This window comes from Leptopilina heterotoma, unplaced genomic scaffold, assembly GCF_015476425.1.
Source record: "Leptopilina heterotoma isolate Lh14 unplaced genomic scaffold, ASM1547642v1 Lhet_8, whole genome shotgun sequence".
Taxonomy (NCBI): Eukaryota; Metazoa; Arthropoda; class Insecta; order Hymenoptera; family Figitidae; genus Leptopilina; species Leptopilina heterotoma.
In genome coordinates this window covers 1,482,117-1,506,396 of record NW_025111180.1, presented here as the reverse complement: position 1 = coordinate 1,506,396, position 24,280 = coordinate 1,482,117, and the positions used below count along the sequence as shown (strand labels likewise).

At 27.3% G+C, this 24,280-nt stretch overlaps 2 protein-coding genes across 5 annotated transcripts; one reads left to right on the top strand and one right to left on the bottom strand.

Annotated features, from left to right (window-relative positions):
• Nucleotides 1-438: 438 nt before the first annotated feature.
• Nucleotides 439-6,334, bottom strand: LOC122511007 (optineurin). The gene is made up of 7 exons (XM_043625998.1): nucleotides 6,172-6,334; nucleotides 3,316-3,674; nucleotides 2,817-3,107; nucleotides 2,184-2,498; nucleotides 1,247-2,062; nucleotides 753-974; nucleotides 439-641 (listed from the first exon to the last, which is right to left on the bottom strand). The coding sequence occupies exons 2-7, from the start codon at nucleotides 3,652-3,654 to the stop codon at nucleotides 525-527; spliced, it is 2,100 nt and encodes a 699-aa protein (XP_043481933.1). The 5' UTR covers nucleotides 3,655-3,674; nucleotides 6,172-6,334; the 3' UTR covers nucleotides 439-524.
• A 581-nt stretch (nucleotides 6,335-6,915) lies between these two features.
• LOC122511001 (protein inturned) lies at nucleotides 6,916-23,889 on the top strand. 4 transcript variants are annotated; one of them, XM_043625981.1, is made up of 14 exons: nucleotides 6,931-7,052; nucleotides 7,399-7,637; nucleotides 8,001-8,286; nucleotides 8,391-8,663; nucleotides 8,823-8,891; nucleotides 9,138-9,394; nucleotides 9,550-9,639; nucleotides 9,714-10,017; nucleotides 12,912-13,243; nucleotides 13,362-13,678; nucleotides 18,873-19,039; nucleotides 19,973-20,062; nucleotides 23,296-23,629; nucleotides 23,738-23,889. In XM_043625981.1, exons 2-13 carry the CDS (start codon nucleotides 7,480-7,482, stop codon nucleotides 23,614-23,616), a joined length of 2,664 nt encoding a protein of 887 aa, XP_043481916.1. In that variant the 5' UTR covers nucleotides 6,931-7,052; nucleotides 7,399-7,479; the 3' UTR covers nucleotides 23,617-23,629; nucleotides 23,738-23,889. The 4 variants fall into 4 exon arrangements, with proteins under 4 accessions (XP_043481915.1, XP_043481914.1, XP_043481917.1 ...); XM_043625982.1 differs by lacking the exon at nucleotides 19,973-20,062 and having other exon boundaries at nucleotides 6,930-7,052; XM_043625980.1 differs by lacking the exons at nucleotides 23,296-23,629; nucleotides 23,738-23,889 and having other exon boundaries at nucleotides 6,916-7,052; nucleotides 7,432-7,637; nucleotides 19,973-20,622.
• The last annotated feature ends 391 nt before the right edge of the window (nucleotides 23,890-24,280 follow it).

Below are 24,280 nucleotides of genomic sequence, written 5' to 3'. Positions count from 1 at the left end.
TCGGTTATGGTTAAGGATTTTAAAATGATAGCAAGCGTGCACTGAATCTTCTTCTCAAATGACTTTAGACAATGCCAACTGTTTCAACAGCACTGAATCTAGAGATGTAATTTAATATAGAAGACACATAATTTGTTACAAATTCTCCACAAAAGTGGTAAAATCTAAGCATAATAATTATAATTTTTTATCCAATTTGTTCATAAAGTTTATTTAATCCATTAAAATGACTATTTGAGGTTAAATAGTTTTTATTTACATAATTAATTTTTATGTATGGTTCGGCCAGCAAAATCCTTCTAACGATCATAATTTTTAAGAAAAAAAATTCTTATTTCAACATAAATATTATACAAAAATTAATGTGGACGCCTAAACAGACAATACTGAGTGTTTCTATGAATTTTCAAAAACTTAAAAAAATAAGGAACTTTAGAATTAGATAGCATTATTGTTATTTGTTGAATTTAGTTTACAATTTTACAGTAACCAGTTACAAGGTACAGATGAATATTAAATTAATCTTATTTTATACATGTTTCTGTGTGTTTAACCAATGGATCAAGACTTGCAAACTTTAGGCTACACAAGGGACATGAGTATATTTGAATCACTGTGGAGGTACTTGAACTCACTGCCTCCTGCAAAAAAATTTCATATTTTCATTACAATTTCCATTAACATTTCCAGGTTTTCCAGGTTTCTAGGTGGCGTGGCAACCCTGAGTAAGTTTAAATAAAACAGAAATTTACCTGATTCCTACTACATCCTGCAGCAGAAGGCGAAGATGTTTGGTTTCCATGTCTTAATATGTCAATATCTTTTCTTAAATTTTGGTTTTGAACAGTAAGAGACTGCATTTGTTCAATCAATTTATTCTTTTCGCGAATTAAATTCTTTTTTGAAGCCTTCTCTTGCTCAAAGTCAGTACGATAAATATCTAGTTGTGCTCTGAGAATCATTAGATTTTCCTTCTAAAAATAATGGAATAGAAGAAATTTGTAAAAAAAATGTTTAATATTCACTTGTTTTACATTCTGTTGTCATTAATTATTACTATATAGAAAGCTCATTTTAATTTTAAATGGGATTTAAATTTGTCATTTAAAGCACAAATTTAAGCAATACATGCAAAAGCACCGATTTACAGGTAATAATTATTGTAATAAATTTCAGTCTTAACATATGTGAGTTGTTATCTGCACACGTAGGTTGTTTTTGGAAAGCAAATAAAAAAAATACTCACATCTGCGTATGACGATTCGTTCTGCTTTTTCAGTTTCTCATCTAAATCAACAACTTTTTCAGTAAGCTCCTCAGCCATTTTAGTAAAATTTCTCTTCTCAGCGATTAAAGCATTCTCTTGATCCTCATACAATTTACTCTGCCTATCCAGAGCCGTTTTCTCTTCCAAAAGGTTTAATCTTTCCAATTTAATCTTTTCCACTTCATTATTTAAACTTTCTTGATCAACTGCAAGTGACTTTTGAAGTTTATCCAATGACTTTTTCTCTTCATGAAGAGATAACTTTTCAAGCGAAATATTTATCACCTCTTCTTCTAATTTTGTTTTCTCCTTATCGCATTGCGTCTCAGATTGTAAATTTTCTTCAGTAGTTTCAATTTTGTTTGGCAACAATTTTCTGCTTTCCTCTTGCAGCATTTCTAAATCACACCGCGTTGATGTATAGTCATAGAAAAGCTTCTTAAGATCATTTTGTATTCTAATCCATTTTTGTTGATCTTCAATGTTTTCCAACTGTTCGTCAATAAGTTTTTGACGACATTCACTTAGAGAATTTTGACAACTGATGGAAGAATTCCTACTGTTTGGAAAATCGATGTTACAAGTTTCGGAATTCTGTAAAATTTCTATGCATTTTTTCAAACATTCCTGAACGCGAACATAACGTGAAGACTGAACTGAGAAACAATTAATAAGTAATTCGAGACTTTCATTGTACGGTTTGATGCTATTAATTAGTTGTTCACGAAATTCTGCTCGGGGAATTCGTTTTATTATTGATTCCACATAATCGGGAAGTTGAATCAAAGTATTAGTCTAAAAAGAAAAATAATCAATTTTTAATTTCTAAGTAGAAGAAAAGACAAAACAAAGTTTTGGAATGATTTAAAAATATCCTTAATCTTATTTATAATTATAGAATTATAAGATATCGTACGTTTTTGTTAATAGGATCAATCTGTTGTTCCACATTTGTTGTTGTTTCTTTTTCTGCTTCTGTGCATTCTTTGAAGTTTATTATAGACAAAGAAAGAGGTTTGTCCATACTTTGTAGAACCTGACAATTATCTCTAAAATCATCGTCGGGACTTTCAGTAGTAACAGTCAAATTTTCTACTGATTTCTTACAATTTTCATCATGTTCGATTAATTCCATCATTTTCTCTTTTAGAATCTTTACCAGCTCTGCGCGACAAGGGCAGTTACAAACTTCAGTTAGACTTGGTACAATAGAGTGGTTTTCAGCGGTTGTCTAAAAGATTTTATGGCAATAAAAATAATTGTTAATAAGAAATTAGGTATTTGTTAACTAACTCTTTGGTTCTTGATAAGAATGTAAAAATACAAAATAGCTATTAAGGGTATAATATCTAGTATGGTAAAATGAAAATTTTGATGTTTTCTTAAAGTCTAACGCCTTAGGAGTATCTGGTGAAGGTTCCAAGTCGATATCTCAATAAATAAAAAAGTTTTAGCCAAAAGAACATGTTCTTAAATTGTGTCCTTAATTATTAAAAAGCATAGAACATCTAAGATCAATTTATAATCTATAGTTCAATTTTATTCTTACCTTTCGAAGAGAGTCATCATGGAGTTCATTTATAGATACTTTAATCTTAAGTTTCATGTTCTCCTTCTTGAGTTGCTCCATTAATTCCCGAGTCTCGGCAAATTTTTCTTTGTGATTTTGATGAACAGAAGAAACTGTTTCTTGCCAAGCTGCGAGTGAATTAAATTGTTTTTTCATAGCCACATTATTTTCAACTAAGGTTTCCTTCAATTTGGCATTCTCTTGTAATAAATCAGTAAGTTTTTGCTCAATTTCCGAAGGACTCAAACCTGATATTACGGAATTGTAATCCTAAAAGTCAATAACATTTATTACTAATTTCTCGAGACTTTATATGAATTTTAGTAGTTCCTATGTTTAGTTTAGTTTTATGTTTAGTTTTTAGTTAACCTATGGTTTGCAACTGATAAATAGATCTTTTGGTTTCCTTCGTTATTAATTCTATTAGTCAAACTTAAGAGTACTGATAAAAAAGGAAAAAAAACTTTGAATCACTTACAATGGAAGTACATTTTTCCTGAATTTGAATGTAATTGGCCAAAGATCGTGCCTGAACCATTTCTAATGATGGATGACTCAATACAACAAATGACTCAGAAGCTGCTGAATCCTTGTCATTTTGAAAATTAGGTTGGCATATTGAACTTGTTGCAAAACTTGAGCACATTTCATTTAACTTAAATCTGGGTTTACCACAATCCATCGATAAACCCAAACTATGGAAATGAACATCAGATGCAATATAAGAATTTTTCGCTTGTTCTGCGTCACTTTTATTCAAAGTGGCATCTTCATCATTAGTCAGTGTTGACAATGGTTCACTTTGTAGTAAATCCATGCTGTCAGAGATGGATTTTCCTATTTCAAAACAGAACAAAATTGCATGTTTATCATAAAGCGTTGAATTCTTTTTAAAAAATATTTCATTTATTTTAAATTTCTTTTAAGCTAAACTACTCATTTCTTAAAGTTTCAACTATTCAAAATTTTATGAACTTCATGTTATATATTTTTACTATTCTTTCACGAGAAAAATTCTCACACACTGTAATTCGGTTTAATTAAAAATAACTAAGTTCAGTCCCAGTCAGATTTTGAAAATTCAAAATGGCGGAAATAATATGGCGAAAAATTTTAATAAAACAAGTTGAATTTTTATAAAAATTTTAAAAATCTAGTTGAATTTTTATGAAACTAGGATTTTAAAATCTAGGCAATCTAGGGAAGTTCAAATTGTTAAAACAAATATTAAAAATCAAAATGGTACATTTAATGTGGAAGAAATAATATACAATAAAAAATTTGTTTTTTGAACTGAATTTTATTGGGAAAATAATTATAATACAATAAGATGTTTTAGTTAAAACTAAAGTCCTCTTTCATACATCATTATTACTATATTTTATTAATTAGAGAGACAATTTTTGTGGTACAGAACATTTAGCAAATAAGAAGCAAACGAATTATAGGTTAGGTTCGTTTTAGATTTATTTGATTTATTTTTATTAAAAGCTTATTTTTAATTATTTGAATTTGAAACCAGTGTTCATGGAATATTTTTGATATAATGAAGACTTGAAGATCAATAATTTTTAAGTAATAATTATTAAAGCTCTTTCTGTATTTTTACTCAAAAGATTAGAAACATAACCTCGAATTTTTTTCTTCTTAGGTACCTTTCTTCGGAGCGTGACACATTTAATAAAATAGATCAGGGAATAGAATATTTTATTGGACTACATTAAACTAATATACATACCTTCAGAACTATTTTCCATGTCCCATAAAAATCGGTACACTTCAGAACAAAATATTTCAGTTCAATGGATTTACACTTTCACACTATATACAATTAGACAGGGCAACTTTAACAAATTTTTTAAAAATTGCAGACAAAATTTAAAACTTATATAGGTGTCATCCTTCAAGTCTCATCTTTAATTTAAGACCAAAAAAGTTAAAAAATCTCATTCTTATTTTGAACCGTTTTTAGCTGAAAACGGTTCGGACGTTTATAATGATATCTCGCGGACCGAATAAGATTTTTTAATCTCTTTGGTCTCAAATTAAAGATGAGACTTAAAAGATGACATCTATATAAGTTTTAAATTTTGTTTGCAATTTAAAAAAAACCAAAGTTTAAAAAATTTTAATATTAATTTTATAAAATTTTTAATATCTCGGAATATTGTACATCGATTTTAATGAAATTTACACATTTTTTCAGGTAAAAATATATACTTTAAAATGAAAATAAAATTAATAAAAAAAATTTTAAATTTTTTAAAATTGTATGTCATTAAGCGTAGAATTTTATAAGCTTTCGAATGGTATATTTGTTAATTTTCTGACATTTGTTTTCACCGAAAAATCGTGATAGGGGTATTGCACAATAATTTTAAAAAATTCCGCGATTAATATAAATTCAATTTTTAATAATTTTAAATTTATTTTCCCTCATGTTTATTATTTTTTATTTATTTATATTTATTAAAAAAAGGGCCTATTATATAATTTTTCTGACTCCAGACTCTACTTAAATGTTATAGGGTGCAATACAATATTTTTTATATTATGTTCATTTATTTGACTTATTAATTTCTGGTAAGATAATTATTTGCATTTCATATCATATTATTTTCTTTTTGTTAAATTATTCTTTGTAATTTTCTCATTTTGTATATTTTTGATAGACTTCCTGAAGAGAAAATCATTAAAATTTCGAAACGTTGGAGTAAATAATTATATTTTAATCATTGTCCGAATGTTTTCATTTTATTTACCTTGTTTTATAACTATATGATTAAATATTATATTAGATATACTCATATATTATACTATAATTACTATTGGTTTCCTTAAAGTAAATGATTAATCCAAAAGAAAACAAATTTTTTGTCATCAGAGCATAAAACTAATAAATTTTGTTTTTCACTAGGTTAGAATTGGATCGATTCTTGGAATTAATAGTTAAAACTGATCATTATTGCATAAAGTAGTATATAGTTTTTCTGTACTGATAAAGGAATGACGGTTTACTATTCGTATTACGTACAGGGAAAGTCTAAAACTATATATCTATATTAAATTTGTACGTTTCAAAAAATATGTCATAGTTTGTAGTGCGTGTAAGTATATTCTTTTCGGAAAATTTTAACAAAATAATTGTTTCTATTTAAATATTTACAAAAGAGCTTAAAAAATGCAAGCAAATAAAATTATGTTTTTAATGAAAACTGTTTCCTCGTTTCCATTCTTGAATGATTATTATTTCAAAAAATAACGAACAAATAGAATTAAAAATAGATGAAAGTCAAGAAATCTTAATTTGCTAGAAAATATATATAAATCTTACCTTCATAAATTTTCCCGTAAATCAAATTTCTGTATACAACAGACTCTTTTGTAGTCCGAAAATATATTTTTTTGTTTGTTATTGAATGATCTCTTGTTTACAGCGCAATCATGTTTTTAGCAAAAAAAAATCAGTGCGAACTGTTGGCTGTTCTATGAAGAATACTAAAGGCAAATACACAATACGTAGGTTTATGAAGGTCAATGCACAACAGCGCGAACGTCATTCGTGAACGCAACACATGAGTTAGAAAAGGGCAGAGATATGTTTGTGTCCTTTTCTATCTCATGCATCACGTTCGCGAATCTATTACACCATTACGCGTAACTTCGAGTTTTCTACGGTAATTACTGTAATATTACTGCATAATTACTGCATATTACTGTAATTTACTGTAAATTACAGGTCCTTTTCTTTTCAATGTCCTGTTCCCGTATCCGTATTCATTCTGCGTTGGGTTTAACGTTGTCCGCTTTCAGTTTCAAGGTGACACTTCAAAATTTTTGGACGAACGCCAAAATTCAAGGTCGTAGAAATTAATGTTATTAAATTTGATTGACTCAGACAAAAGTTCATTTTCACGCAACTTTTTTAAGCCAATTATATTTAGTGACGTGAATTTTGACGGATGTGAAAATTGAGCGCTCGCCTGATGGAGGTGTGTAGACGCCTTTATACAACAATGGGACAAATTGTTGTAGAAAGATCCTTAAGATTTAATTGGGGTGCTTATCTATTTACTACTTCATAGTTTATGCCTGCTCCAACTCACATGGTATTTTAAAGCAAACCAAGCAAACAAACTTTTAACAAAATCAAAACATTGCAAAACATTTTTATTTGTAACCGAATTGGATTCTGATTATATGTCGATGTTTCAAGTGTGTATTTTTTGATTTTATATATTTTATAGCATTTAATTTAATACACGTTTTATATTTTATAATTACATATGCAAAATTCGGAAATAATAATTTATAGAATCTGATAATTTTATATGTTTGTAATACTCAACAAGTGTTTATTAAAAACAAAAAATATTAATGACAAAATTCAAAAAAATAACAGATTGTCAAACAATTTAAACCGAAAAATCCAAATAAAAAAAATTTAGTTACTTACCTGCATGTCAGTTTAATAAAGGTGAAAATAAAATTTCACAAACGAAATAATACCTATGTGATGTAAAAAAATATAAACTACAAAAAAAATTTTGTTTTTTTATAGAAACCATAAAAATGAACATGCGCTTATTTTCAGCTGTGAAATGGATCTTTATCGTTATCACCAATCTTTGTAATAATTAAAATGAATGAAATGGATACAAAAATGTTATTAAACATTGAAACAAAGCAAGGCACAGAATTCTCTAACAATGTTAATAGGAAGTGCGAGGATGATGAAAACATTTGGTGGGCAAGTGAAAGCACTTCAAGCACTGGATCTTACAGCCCTGACTCTAGCAGGTTGGTATTAACAATAAAGTCAATTATTTAAACTTGTTCTCATTTAGTTAGAAATACTAAAAAAAAATTAAATTTTGGAAAAATTAGATACAAATGGTTAAAAAAATTCAATTATTTTCAAAAGTTATAAAAATTCTTCGCAGAATTTCAATCATGTTCAAAAATTAAAAAAAAAATTCTCGTAAAAATTTCAATTATCTTTATAAATAATAAAATTCTTCATCGAAATTCAACTATTTTAGAAAAATTTTCATAAAATTCTTGGGAAATTTTAACAGGTATTCAATTATTTACAAAATTATTAATAAATTTCTTTGACATAATGTTAAATAGCATTAACCAATACTACTTTATTTTATATAGTTCTATTGCTGATTGGGAAGCTGAAATTAGTCCAACTGGCGAAGTATTCTACATTGAATCTTACCCAGATTTTGTTGTTATCAATGAAAAATTACCGGAAAATGAGAATCAATTTAAGTCAACTCAATTTTCCAGACGAAAAAATACGTCTGGAAGGTTTATGCGTTTTATTAAACAACGTGAAAGCAGTCGTTGTAGTACTCGAAATAAAACTCACCAGAATATTTCATTAAATCTTGATAAAGCTTCAAGTAAAAATAAAAATTCTTCTGTAAAGAACATTATGGTAAGTATTATGCTCCTTTTGGATTTTATATTTAACAATTGAATTCTATAATTGTCAATGCGCAGCTTATTTTATAGTCTGTTACACTTTTAATGTTTTCGTAGAGAAATAAGACTTATGAAGTTACACTAACTGTGGATCCAGAAAAGAAACAAAATTTAGGAAGAAGAGCTTCTAAATGCGAAGCTTTTTTGGGTATAATACCCGGAATATCATCGGATGGAACAAAAGTTGTAGTCACTGGTTTTGTTCCGCATGGAGAAGCAATAAAATCACAATGTATAAAGGAAGGTGATTATTTGCAACGTATCAACTCGACGAGTGTTACATTCGAGAATCTGAATAGTATTCTTTTAAATATTGTCTCTGCTACCGATGTAAGTAAAAATTTTAAAATATACGAATCTTAAAATGTCAGAATGAATCCAAATCTTCAATTGAATCAAAATTCAAAAAATTTTAAATGACTTCGAAATGTTTCCATCACATTATTTTCATATTATTGTGAATTAAAGTTTATATTGTTTTTATTATAGGTACTATTGGAATTTCAGCGAATCACGATCAATAAAACGGAAAATTTTCCTACTATGAATACTCCAACGGTAAAAATTTTATTTAACTATCTTCTATTTCACTTTTTATTTAACGAAATTATTTGAAATTAAAAATGTAATTATTAAATACATTCTACTAACGAATTTAAGTTGCATTATAAGGAAACTTTCTGCTTGAATATAAATGAAGTTTAAATCTTAATAAATAAAAAATATTCTAGTTCAACATAAATAATTATGGACTAAAATTAGAATCACTAAAATTGTTTCCATTAAAGTTATTCTTATTTTTAGCAATCTCCATTAGTTAAACATATTGTCGATCAAAGCAAATGTAAATCTCACATGGAAAATATGTCGAAAGATTCCTTTGGAATTATGTTTGTGAAAGCTACAAATCTGGCTGAAGTGGTACCTGAGTCGCAAGATATTATATACGCTTTTCCCAAAATAGAAGATATGATGCAAGAAACATTACTTTCTGTAACAAGAGGAGCGTTTGTCACATTAAATCACATGATAACTGATATATTAGGACCCAATTCAATAAGGTAATCCACATCTTTTTTTTTCTTTCCTAAAAGAGACGTTACGAGAAAAGGTCGAAATTTAAAGGAAATTTGAGTCGCTCTTTCTATTAAATGCAAATTTTAATTAATTTAGCTTTAAGGAGTTATTTCAAAATAAAAAGTCTTTCTTGTTTCAGTTCTACCATACTTTGCAAAAAGCAAAAAGTTTACGTGTCGTACACTGCTCGAGAGGATAATTTACTACTAATATCTCTACCCAGTAATTGGTAGGTTTTTAAAAAGTTGATATAAGCATTTTGAAAAAATATTATCAGTTTATATCTTACTGTACTTTTTCCAGTTGCGACGAACATCAAGCTGTGGAAATAAATTCCGATATCGTTCGAATGCTCGAATTTCTATATGGGAATTTGACCCAATGTTTCACATCATTAGAAAATCACTCATCATTGAATCATTTACTTTTTCTCATTTGCCAACGGATTCAATTAAAAAAATCCACTGACTCATCAAACGATACAGCAGATTCATGTAATTTTGAAACTATTTTACCTGCCGCTCAATTAATTCGTTTGCCGAAAGAAGCACATATACAAATAGACTCGGCTTTAAATGAAATGGAAGCTATGGATTATCGAGATTGGGTAAGAATTAATTTTACTATAGAGAACATACGGCTCAAACTAGATCCGTAAAGTCCGTAATTTAATTGAGAAAAGACGAAAAGTTCGTAAATTATACAATATAATTTGGAGAATTTTAGAGAAATTAAAAATGATTGCAAAAATTCAATTATTTTCAAAAGTAATAAAATTCTTCGCAAAACTTCAATTATGTTCAAAAATTTTTTTAAATTCTCATCAAAATTTCAAATATCTTTATAAATAATAAAATTCTTCTTCGAAATTCAATTATTTTCAATAGTTTTCTCAAATTCAATAATTTTCAATATCTACTATTTTAATAAAATTTTCCAAAAGAATTATATTATTAAATTCATTGCAGAATTTTAATTATTTTTAATGCAATTTTCATCGAATTCCTCGAAAAATGTAATTATTCTTAAAATTTTTATTAAAATTCGTCCAAATAATTTAATTATTTAAAAATTTGTTGATAAAATTCTTTATGGGAGTTGAATTTCAAGAAACATTTAATTATTAAATAAATTATTTATTTGCATTTTATTTGTATTTAAATAATTGAATTCTCATAGAATTTGCTAATATAAATTGTTTTACAAATGAATTTCAGTTAAAATTTTAGATTATAATTAAATATTAAAAGCATTATAACGTGGATTTTTAGAAATAATTGAATTTTGAATAGGTTTCAAATTAAAATCTTTGAAAATTGGAATTTTTCATATTTTTAACAAAGCAATTCTGTAGAAATTATGTAATTATTTTGAAAAAGTTTAATTTGAATTTTTTTAAAAAATTATTTCTAGTTTTTATTTTCTAATATAATATTTAATTGAAGAATTTCCGAATAATTGAAATTTTGTAAAATTGAATTGTAAACAAATGAATTTGAAAATTGTCAAAGATCTTTTTCAAAAATTATTCAAAATAATGAATTTGAAAATTCTTAAATAACTTTTTCAAAAATTATTAAAAATAATGAATTTATAGAAGAATTTTATTTAAAAACACTAAAAGAAAATTTAATTTTGGAAGAAGTTACAAATTATTGCAGAAATTCAATTATTTTTCAAGAGTAATAAAATTCTTCTCAAGGATTCAATTATTTTTACTAATAATAAAACTCATCGCGAAATTTCAATTTATTTTTCATACCGTCAACCGGGGCTATTTTGTGCACCAAATAGCTTTTTTTTTATTCAAAGATTTATTTAAATTCAGAATTAAGAGAATAAAGAAAATCAACTTTTGAAATATGTTGTGGACATCCTTCTGAAGGTTTCCTTTAAATTTTGCAAAGAAAAAATTTTTTTTGTCTTAGTTATAGTCATTGAAAGTCGTGAACACAATAACTCCCGGGATGGGGCTATTTTGTGCATCGAACTTTGTTTTTCTATAATGTTGCGTAAACAATTTTTTTAATCGTTTCTGCTTCATGAAATCTTTTGTGTATATATTTGAGAGTAAATTAAAAAAAGAATGACCTAGTAAAATTTTTTTTGTAGATATATTATACAAAAAATGTAAAATAAAGCACTAAAATTTTGCTAAAATCTGGATTTACTAAAAATTAACAATCTTTCTTTAAATTGTATATTACGCAGATAGTAAATAAAATTTTCTTCTTTTTTAATATATATTTTATAATAATATACTAATATAATTATAAAATGATCGTTTAAACACTTATAAATAACTTTAAAACATCATTTCAATAGGAGCTTTTTTAATGGTTTTGAATGATATTTTTAAAAAACTTGAAATAAATATTTTTAAGGTTAAATAGATAACAATTTAATATCTAATATGATTTTCAAGTTATTTTAAGAGAAACGAGAAAATAGTTTTAAAACTAATTTGAAAAACTTATAAATATTAATTAAAGTTCATTTTTTGAGGTTACGTTGTGCACCGGTAGAGCTTTTAATCGTTTTAATGATTTTAATTAACGTATTTACAGTTTTTTGACAGAAAAGTAAGACAAAAATGTATAAAAATGATAAACAGAATCTTCTTTACTTACTAAATAAAATATTTATGAAAAATATTTGATTTTTTTAAGTGCACAAAATAGCCCCATGGAATCCTGGTTTTTCAGTTTTTTCCACTTTTCTCTTAAAATAATGAATAAAAAGTTAGCGCATTACGTATGTATCATCACAACACAATTGAAAACAAATATCTAACACAGTTTATGAGACACATTAAAACTCTAGAAGATCTGGTATAATTTTTCCGAACTTTCAAAATTTTTTAAACAAATTTTCCGTTTTTAGGAATTTTTTTCTCTTAATTGCCAAAGAATTAAATAATAACATTTAGTGCTCTCTATTGTCATGTAATCAAACTTTCATTTTACAAAATAGCAGATTAAAATAATTCATTTTAATAATTTTTTTCATTAAAAAACTCGCGTGCACAAAATAGCCCCCGAATGCACAAAATAGCCCCAGTTGACGGCACTTTACTTTTTTTTCATAATTCCTTGAAAAAAGTAATTATTTTCATGCAAGTTTTAATAAATTTCGTCGAAAAAATTCAATTATTTAAAAAATTTTTGATAAAATTCTTTAGGAGAATTCAATTTTGAGAAACATTCAATATTATTTAATAAATTATTTACTTTTATATTTAAATAATGGAATTCTCGTGAAATTTTCTAATAAAAATTGATTTTCATTTCATAATGATATGAATTTCAGTTAAAATTTTAGATTATAATTGAATATTAAAAGCGATATAGCGTGGATTTTTAGAAATAATTGAATTTTGAAAAGGTTTCAAATTAAAATCAAATTTCTTGAAAAATGGAATTATTTTAAAAATTTTTTATTAAAATTCGTCGAAAGAATTTAATTATTTAATGATTTTGTTGATAAAATTGTTTGTTACAGAATGAAGATCCAATGAACTGTCAGCGTCTATATACAGTGATTGGTAGTTGTTTGTATCATAAAAGTTACTTGATAGGATCTCATCTACCACACGATAATCTAATTAATGTGAATTCATTCCTACGGAATTATGGACTACTAAATTTGGTTACGAATGAATCCCTAAAAGCATTAATTATATGGAAAAAAGTTTACCCTTCCTTGCCTACAGAAGAATTTTTAAACAATTCCAAGGCATCTGCATTTCCTCAGAATCAGTATTTTTTACTTATTGTTGGATTTAAGAATGATTTGTTGGCTGTTATTTTTGAATCTGGAGGATGTACTGCAAAGTAAGAAGTTTAATTTATTCATTTCATTATTTAGTTTATATCTTTACTAGAAATGCATTCGACAGAGAAAAAGGAGAAACTTCAATTTAATTAATACCATTTTTTTTAAATCGATTAGAATTGAAGAAAACGTTGGTCCAAATCCATTTTATGTAGAAGAAGCTCAAGAGACATTGCAACATATACAAAAAATTGGAATAACAACATTGGCGGAAAAATGGATTTTAGTTAATACTATGGTAGACGCATTAAATAAGGAACAAACTTCTTTAAGATCATCCACTAGCATTGCAGAAAATATCTTTGGATTCATTAAATCTTCTGATATGCAAAATTCTTCTGATAAAACTAATTCTATATCATCGTGTAAAAAAATGCAAGAAATACTTTCTACTAAACACAATAGTGAGGATAATACTATGGCTTCTGGATCAGGTAACTATGACATATAATAATCGCATTGATTCATTTTTTCTGTCCGCAATTTGAAGTTAGTTTTTCTTTTTTTCAATTTATATTTATTATTTATTATATTTATTGTTTGGCTCGGTGAAACTAGCGACCCGCCGGCCGCCAGCCATCAGAAAAATCCATAGGCGCCGACACACATAGTAGCGCGGTGGCCCTAAACGGTTCAATCAACGCAAAAACAACGTACGCTAGCTATTACAGTTTATAGAAAAAAATGCAATAGTCACATTTTAAAGAGCAATAATCCCCCTTAAATTTGTGACCAAAAAATAAAAATTTGGTCTAAAATTGTTCGAATTTTTGATAGCCAGCGTCCCCACCCGCCCGTATCAGAAAAACGAAAATTGGGAAAAAAATCGGAAAAAAATTCATAACTCGAACAATTTTAGACCAAATGCTTATTTCTTGGTCAGAAATTAAAGAGGGATTAATGGTCCTTAAAATGTGACCAATAAGAATTTATTTAAAAAATTTTTGATAGTCAGCGTCCCCACCCGCCCGTATCAGAAAATCGAAAATTGGGAAAAAAATCGGAAAAAAATTCATAACTCGAACAATTTTAGACCAAATGCTTATTTCTTGGTCGCAAATTAAAGAGGGATTATTGCTCTTCAAAATGTGACAATTGAAAATATTTTTAATAAACTTTTGATAGCCAGCGTCCCCACCCGCCCGTATCAGAAAATCGAAAATTGGGAAAAAAATCGGAAAAAAATTCATAACTCGAACAATTTTAGACCAAATGCTTATTTCTTGGTCAGAAATTAAAGAGGGATTAATGGTCCTTAAAATGTGACCAATAAGAATTTATTTAAAAAATTTTTGATAGCCAGCGTCCCCACCCGCCCGTATCAGAAAAACGAAAATTGGGAAAAAAATCGGAAAAAAATTCATAACTCGAATAATTTTTAACCAATTCTTTGTTTCTTGGTCGCAAATTAAAGAGCGATTAATCCTTTTTAAAATGTGAACAATAAGAATTTATTTAAAAAATTTTTGATAGTCAGCGTCCCCACCCGCCCGTATCAGAAAAACGAAAATTGGGAAAAAAATCGGAAAAAAATTCATAACTCGAACAATTTTAGACCAAATGCTTATTTCTTGGTCAGAAATTAAAGAGGGATTAATGGTCCTTAAAATGTGACCAATAAGAATTTATTTAAAATTTTTTGATAGTCAGCGTCCCCACCCGCCCGTATCAGAAAAACGAAAATTGGGAAAAAAATCGGAAAAAAATTCATAACTCGAATAATTTTTAACCAATTCTTTGTTTCTTGGTCAGAAATTAAAGAGGGATTAATGGTCCTTAAAATGTGACCAATAAGAATTTATTTAAAAAATTTTTGATAGCCAGCGTCCCCACCCGCCCGTATCAGAAAAACGAAAATTGGGAAAAAAATCGGAAAAAAATTCATAACTCGAATAATTTTTAACCAATTCTTTGTTTCTTGGTCAGAAATTAAAGAGGGATTAATGGTCCTTAAAATGTGACCAATAAGAATTTATTTAAAAAATTTTTGATAGCCAGCGTCCCCACCAGCCCGTATCAGAAAAACGAAAATTGGGAAAAAAATCGGAAAAAAATTCATAACTCGAACAATTTTAGACCAAATGCTTATTTCTTGGTCAGAAATTAAAGAGGGATTAATGGTCCTTAAAATGTGACCAATAAGAATTTATTTAAAAAATTTTTGATAGCCAGCGTCCCCACCCGCCCGTATCAGAAAAACGAAAATTGGGAAAAAAATCGGAAAAAAATTCATAACTCGAACAATTTTAGACCAAATGCTTATTTCTTGGTCAGAAATTAAAGAGGGATTAATGGTCCTTAAAATGTGACCAATAAGAATTTATTTAAAAAATTTTTGATCGTCAGCGTCCCCACCCGCCCGTATCAGAAAATCGAAAATTGGGAAAAAAATCGGAAAAAAATTCATAACTCGAACAATTTTAGACCAAATGCTTATTTCTTGGTCAGAAATTAAAGAGGGATTATTGCTCTTCAAAATGTGACAATTGAAAATATTTTTAATAAACTTTTGATAGCCAGCGTCCCCACCAGCCCGTATCAGAAAAACGAAAATTGGGAAAAAAATCGGAAAAAAATTCATAACTCGAACAATTTTAGACCAAATGCTTATTTCTTGGTCAGAAATTAAAGAGGGATTAATGGTCCTTAAAATGTGACCAATAAGAATTTATTTAAAAAATTTTTGATAGTCAGCGTCCCCACCCGCCCGTATCAGAAAATCGAAAATTGGGAAAAAAATCGGAAAAAAATTCATAACTCGAATAATTTTTAACCAATTCTTTGTTTCTTGGTCGCAAATTAAAGAGCGATTAATCCTTTTTAAAATGTGAACAATAAGAATTTATTTTAAAAATTTTTGATAGTCAGCGTCCCCACCCGCCCGTATCAGGAAAACGAAAATTGGGAAAAAAATCGGAAAAAAATTCATAACTCGAATAATTTTTAACCAATTCTTTGTTTCTTGGTCAGAAATTAAAGAGGGATTAATGGTCCTTAAAATGTGACCAATAAGAATTTATTTAAAAAATTTTTGATAGCCAGCGTCCCCACCCGCCCGTATCAGAAAAACGAAAATTGGGAAAAAAATCGGAAAAAAATTCATAACTCGAATAATTTTTAACCAATTCTTTGTTTCTTGGTCAGAAATTAAAGAGGGATTAATGGTCCTTAAAATGTGACCAATAAGAATTTATTTAAAAAATTTTTGATAGCCAGCGTCCCCACCCGCCCGTATCAGAAAAACGAAAATTGGGAAAAAAATCGGAAAAAAATTCATAACTCGAATAATTTTTAACCAATTCTTTGTTTCTTGGTCGCAAATTAAAGAGGGATTATTGCTCTTCAAAATGTGACAATTGAAAATATTTTTAATAAACTTTTGATAGCCAGCGTCCCCACCCGCCCGTATCAGAAAATCGAAAATTGGGAAAAAAATCGGAAAAAAATTCATAACTCGAACAATTTTAGACCAAATGCTTATTTCTTGGTCAGAAATTAAAGAGGGATTAATGGTCCTTAAAATGTGACCAATAAGAATTTATTTAAAAAATTTTTGATAGTCAGCGTCCCCACCCGCCCGTATCAGAAAATCGAAAATTGGGAAAAAAATCGGAAAAAAATTCATAACTCGAACAATTTTAGACCAAATGCTTATTTCTTGGTCAGAAATTAAAGAGGGATTAATGGTCCTTAAAATGTGACCAATAAGAATTTATTTAAAAAATTTTTGATAGTCAGCGTCCCCACCCGCCCGTATCAGAAAATCGAAAATTGGGAAAAAAATCGGAAAAAAATTCATAACTCGAATAATTTTTAACCAATTCTTTGTTTCTTGGTCAGAAATTAAAGAGGGATTAATGGTCCTTAAAATGTGACCAATAAGAATTTATTTAAAAAATTTTTGATAGCCAGCGTCCCCACCCGCCCGTATCAGAAAAACGAAAATTGGGAAAAAAATCGGAAAAAAATTCATAACTCGAACAATTTTAGACCAAATGCTTATTTCTTGGTCAGAAATTAAAGAGGGATTAATGGTCCTTAAAATGTGACCAATAAGAATTTATTTAAAAAATTTTTGATAGTCAGCGTCCCCACCCGCCCGTATCAGAAAAACGAAAATTGGGAAAAAAATCGGAAAAAAATTCATAACTCGAATAATTTTTAACCAATTCTTTGTTTCTTGGTCGCAAATTAAAGAGGGATTATTGCTCTTCAAAATGTGACAATTGAAAATATTTTTAATAAACTTTTGATAGCCAGCGTCCCCACCCGCCCGTATCAGAAAAACGAAAATTGGGAAAAAAATCGGAAAAAAATTCATAACTCGAACAATTTTTGACCAATTCTTTGTTTCTTGGTCGCAAATTAAAGAGGGATTATTGCTCTTCAAAATGTGACAATTGAAAATATTTTTAATAAACTTTTGATAGCCAGCGTCCCCACCCGCCCGTATCAGAAAAACGAAAATTGGGAAAAAAATCGGAAAAAAATTCATAACTCGAACAATTTTTGACCAATTCTTTGTTTCTTGGTCGCAAATTAAAGAGGGATTATTGCTCTTCAAAATGTGACAATTGAAAATATTTTTAATAAACTTTTGATAGCCAGCGTCCCCACCAGCCCGTATCAGAAAAACGAAAATTGGGAAAAAAATCGGAAAAAAATTCATAACTCGAACAATTTTAGACCAAATGCTTATTTCTTGGTCAGAAATTAAAGAGGGATTAATGGTCCTTAAAATGTGACCAATAAGAATTTATTTAAAAAATTTTTGATAGCCAGCGTCCCCACCCGCCCGTATCAGAAAAACGAAAATTGGGAAAAAAATCGGAAAAAAATTCATAACTCGAACAATTTTAGACCAAATGCTTATTTCTTGGTCAGAAATTAAAGAGGGATTAATGGTCCTTAAAATGTGACCAATAAGAATTTATTTAAAAAATTTTTGATAGCCAGCGTCCCCACCCGCCCGTATCAGAAAAACGAAAATTGGGAAAAAAATCGGAAAAAAATTCATAACTCGAATAATTTTTAACCAATTCTTTGTTTCTTGGTCGCAAATTAAAGAGCGATTAATCCTTTTTAAAATGTGAACAATAAGAATTTATTTAAAAAATTTTTGATAGTCAGCGTCCCCACCCGCCCGTATCAGAAAAACGAAAATTGGGAAAAAAATCGGAAAAAAATTCATAACTCGAACAATTTTAGACCAAATGCTTATTTCTTGGTCAGAAATTAAAGAGGGATTAATGGTCCTTAAAATGTGACCAATAAGAATTTATTTAAAAAATTTTCGATAGCCAGCGTCCCCACCCGCCCGTATCAGAAAAACGAAAATTGGGAAAAAAATCGGAAAAAAATTCATAACTCGAACAATTTTAGACCAAATCTTTGATTCTTGGTTGCAAATGTAAGAGGGATTATTGCTCTTCAAAATGTGACAATTGAAATTTTTTTAATAAACTGTGATAGCTAGCGTACGTTTTTTTTGCGTTGATTGAACCGTATAGGGCCACCGCGCTACTATATGTGTGTCGGCGCCTATGGATTCTTCTGATGGGTGGCGGCCGGCGGGTCGCTAGTTTAACCGAGCTAAATTATAACACTGAGAATTATTATTTTGTTCAGTTTATTCCTTACAAGCATCGGATGATTCTCAGAGTCAAGGAACAGGAGTCGTTAGCGAAATGAGTGATGAAGCTGTTCCTATTCTAGGTCGTCGAGCAATTAGAGAAAAAATAAATATTGCTTTAAAATATTCAGAGGATAGTGACTCCGATGTGGATATTTATAAAGTAAGTTTGAATTTTATAAATATCATTCCATTAGTACCATTTTTCACAGGGTTGCCACAAATATTTAATTTTGTTTTTTCCTGATTTCGAGACACAATTTTGACTTTTTCCCTCACCCTAAAGAATATTCTGATTCACTTTAAAAATTATTAGATTCTCAAAATTCTATTACATTTATTTACAAATTTCAATAATTGTAAAATTATTCGAAAACGTCAATATTTTTATTAAAAATAAATATTTAATCATTATTATTTTTCCATAGAAATTAAGATTTTAAAAAATTTGTAATTCAAACCTATTAAAATTAACAATTTATCAAAATTTTATTATAAACTCCGAGACTCCGACTCGGAGTGATCGATATCTTCATGATTATAATAATTTAAATTAGGCCATACAATTTTTCAAAAAAAAAATTAATTATTTACGGAAATCTTAATAAAATCCTTCACAAGAATTCATTTATTTTTACAAGTAGTAAAATTTCTCAAAAATATGTAATAAAATTTGTTGCAAGAATTCAATTATTTTCATAAATAATAAATCGATTATTCGGTAACTCATTTTTAAATCAATTTTTATTAGAAAATTCTAGAAGAATTCAATTATTTAAATTAAAAAATCAATAATTTATTGAATAATTGAATGTTTGTTAAAATTGAATTCTCATACAGAATTTTATCAAACAAATTTTTTAATAATTGAATTCTTTGGTATGAAAATAGTTGAAATTTTCCCAAGAATTTTTTTAAAAATTTTAATTTCAGAATTTGAATTATTAAAATTTTTTAAAAATCAAACTTCATTATAATTTCCAATAAAATTCATTAAAAATTGAAATTTTGTAAAATTTAAAATTAAAACCTGTTGAAGTTGATCTATTTATGAAAATTGTAAACTTCATGAATTAAAATTATCCTTAATCCATAGAATGAGAAGCAAGGGAACAACATGGACATTTCCAGTATCAGAGACAGCCTTTTATGCGAAGCAGAATATATTTCATCTCATGTATTGACGGTGGGAGAAGGAAATTATTTACTTCATTATTTACATTTAGATTTGTGCGAAGGTATTTTAATATCATCATTCTCTGACAAATGTGCCACGAAAAATTCAGAAGTAATTAGCAAATTTTCTAGTTGTGTACAAATGATGCACACATGCTTGCAAAATACTTTGCGATATAGAAAAATTGCAAATCAAGACGTTGAAAAGAGTGTAGTTAACAAAAGTTTGGTATCAACCAAAGAGTATGGAACATTATTTGTATGGAACAATCAAACATACTGGGTGGTAGGAAGAATACTTTCTCATCCAAGGGAGAAAGAAGTCTATGTTTGCTATCAAGATTCTACTCCTCAAAATTTAGTAGAAATGACATTTCGCCTAAATGCGATAAACTAAATTCTTGTTATTATTGTTATTACATAGAAATTGATTTTTCAGATATGAATAATTATCCAGAAAACTTGTTCATATTTTTGTATTGTTATATTTTAAAAGACTGAAGAATTGCATTTAATGCTTTCTTTTTTAAAATAAAATTTTTAATAAAAAATTTTTTTATAAAATTAAAATTAAAATTAATGTTAAGAATGACGATTTCTACTATTGCAGTAAGACCTTACTTTGTTAAATTTTAATTTGAAAAGATTTTACAAGAAGAAAGTTAAATTAATGTAAACTTTACAATTCATAAATTGTTGCAAAAATATTGTTAGTAGTACTACTAAGGCACAAAATATTAGATTATAAATATCTTTGTTTACTTTTAAACTATGTACTTATAAAATTTTATACCAGTGCGTAGAGGAAGGAACGTTCTCCAAAGGCGTTTTATAAACAAACAGAATATTTTATAATAAAAAAAAAGAAAATTGAAATTTTGCCAAGAATTTAATTAAAATTTTGGAAAATTATACAAATTTCCGGAGAAGAATTTTATTATCTATAAAAATAACTAAAATTTTGACGAGAATTAAAAAAATTTTTTGAACACAATTGAATATTGAATATTATTATTGAATAATCTAAAAATTCAAAAATTTTCAATTAAATTTTCTAATTGACAAATGTGAATTATAAACATTTTCATTTTCTTTACTTTTAAAAAACTTTGAATTTCATTGAAACAAAATAGAGATTGAAATAGAAATGATGCAAATTGTTTTCTTATAAAAATTAAGAATTTTTTAGAAAAATATTATTACTTCTTAATCAAAATTTGTTTAAAACTTTCTAATTTGTAATATTATTTTATTTGATTTTATTATAAATCATGAAATAATACCGGCATATTTTCGATTTGTCAAACAATATTTTTTAAAGAAAAAAAAACAAAATTAATCCAAAAATTGATAGTTTTAATCTTTTTTTGGAGTAAGGTTTAAGTTGCGCAACTCTTATTAATACTTGTTAGTTTAGTGTTAAGAATTAAAAACAAAAATATAAACCATTAGGTGTTATGAACACATTTCGAAATACTTCAACACAACAATCTTGTTTTGCTTCTTTTATTACGTATACACGGAGAGAAAAATCAAGCGTTTGTAGTATGGAGACTTCCTATGCTAATTTTGTATAAACGTCCTGCTAAAGAGGCATGTTTTTATACCTCAGTTGCATGAAACATATACTAAAAAAGCATGGATCTCTTGCAATCGTAGTATACTGACGTCCCATGCGTTACAGGTAGAACTTTTATGCTGATAACGTAGAAATTTATACAAATACAGCAGAAGTTTTACGCATATTGCGCATGTGCATTCTTTTACGAAATAAGCTTAACTGTCCATACTACAAACGCTTGATTTTTCTCTCCGTGTATAAGCGGAAATTCTATTGACAATATTTTGGAATTTACAATTTTACTATAATGTATATCACTATATTCACAGTTGAGACATTAAGTCAGGTTTAGAAAGTTATTATTATTCTATTACATTTTAATGTACATTTAGTTTTAGAGGTAAACATCCTAAACAAAATTGATAAAATTATTTTTTCAATTACGAAATTCTCGCATTATAAGCCTGTTACGTGCGTAAAAAGTTAATGATTTTCGGTATATATAATAGGCAGAGTTTTCAAGATTGTCATTGCGAATCTTTGAGTGAAGAAAAAATTATAACAAAATGTTCTCGTTTAACACCTGTACTTATCTAGTGCTTTTAATTATTGGCATGTCTTCGGCTCTCTCGTTACAAAAAGAAGAGACAGAGTCAAGTGTTCTGAGTAATGAAAGAAAAGTAAGTTATTTTTTTATCGTCTTTTATAAACTTTGAAAATTTTTACAAACTAAATATTTCAAAAAAGAAATCATTCTTTCCGAGTCAAATTATTTCCGAGTCAATTTATTTGACTCGGAAAGAATGATTTCTTCTCACATATATAAATTTCGACCGAGTGATAAATTCTACTTCATATATAAATATTTCAAAATTAATTCAATTTTCAGAGTTGCGTTTACAATTTTCATAAGTAAATGAACTTCATTCAAACAATTTTAGTTTGAAATTTTGTAAATTTCAATTTTCAATGAATTTAATTAGAACTTTCAATTACTTTTAAATTTAATTTAATTTTAATTTAATTTCTCGAAAAATGTAATTATTCTTAAAAATTTTATTAAAATTCATCAAAAAAATTCAGGTATTTTAAAAACCTTTGCTACCATTTTTATATTAGAATTTAAGTATTATTTTCAAATTTTTTTTTTTAAATTCTTCGTAGAAATTCAATTAATTTCAAAAACTTGTTAAAATCCATTTATTTTTAATATCTACTATTTCAATAAAATTTTACAAAAGAATTCAATTATTTAAAAAGAAATTTTAATAAAATTCGTCTCAAAAATTCAATTATTCTCAAAAGTAATATAATTCTTCGCAGTATTTCAATTATTTTAAAAACTTTACAAAAATTTTCGTCAGAAATTCAATTATTTTCAAAAGTAGTAAAATTTTTCTCAGAAATTCAATTATTTTCAAAAACTTTCCTCAATTCAATGATTTTTAATATCTACTAACTTCAATAAAAAAAAAAAAAAATAAATAAATTTACCAAAAGAATTCAATTATTAAACAAAATTTTTGTTAAAATTTTACGCAAACATTTAATTATTTTCATAAATAACTAAAATTTCTCAGGAATTTAATTATTTTCATAATTTTCGAATGCTGATTTAATATTATAAAAATCAATACGATCTGAAATTTTAAACTGACAAAATATTTTAAAAACACTTGCAGACAAGAACTCTTCATGGAGCCGAATTTAATATTGAAGTAAATCATCCAGACGTTCTACTGTACGCACCTTTTGGTCTTGAAAAATACGCAATGGACAAGTCCTATAAACCAATTATTGTAAAAATTAATAGTGCTAGGGTACAACATGTGGCAGGATTGCTCTTCAAAATAAATGTTACATTTGGAGAAACCAATTGCGCCAAGGGACAGGAAACTAATTGCGCACTGAAAGAAAATGGCAAATTTGAAACCTGTACCGTCGAATTAGTGTCCCAACCTTGGATAGATAACGGTCATCCGGATGCCACTGTTACTTGCTAGAGATAGATTTGAGGTATTTCTATTTTCTTGGCTTCTTTAAAATAGTTCTAAGTTTAATTTCTGTTAATCTTCTACTTAATTATTGATATGCAATATGGAATACAACTTATCTTCTTTTCAGCTCACTTTATTCATCATCGAGAAGCTATGTTCAGAAGAAATTTCTCTACGTTGGAAACAAATTAACTGCTACATTCCACGATAATTGTACTAAAATTTTATTATGTTGAACAAAAATTTTAAATAAAATTATTTCACGCTTATTTTCAAAAATATTTGCAATTTATTTTTTCCTCATTTAAATTTTTTTCCAGTTTTCGAAATGTTAATTTAAAATTAATTTGAATTCATTTTAATCGAATTTTTGTAGAAATGGATGTCAGTTTGTAATAACTTTATAGACTGAAACCTAATATTAAGATTATGTTTTCTCTTTGCATATAGGGTGTTATAATAATTGCGTTATACCAAGCACTTAATTTTCATTTGTTCAATAATTGTGAATTCTGAAAATTTATTAAGTATATCCTTTAGGTTGTAGAAATATTTTGTCAAAACCCAACCTACAGTTTTGAAATTTTTTTCACATTCCCCAGAAAAATATTCGTAAAATATAGGGAAGACCAGGGCTAAATGTTAAATTTTGCATAAATGATTTTTTTTA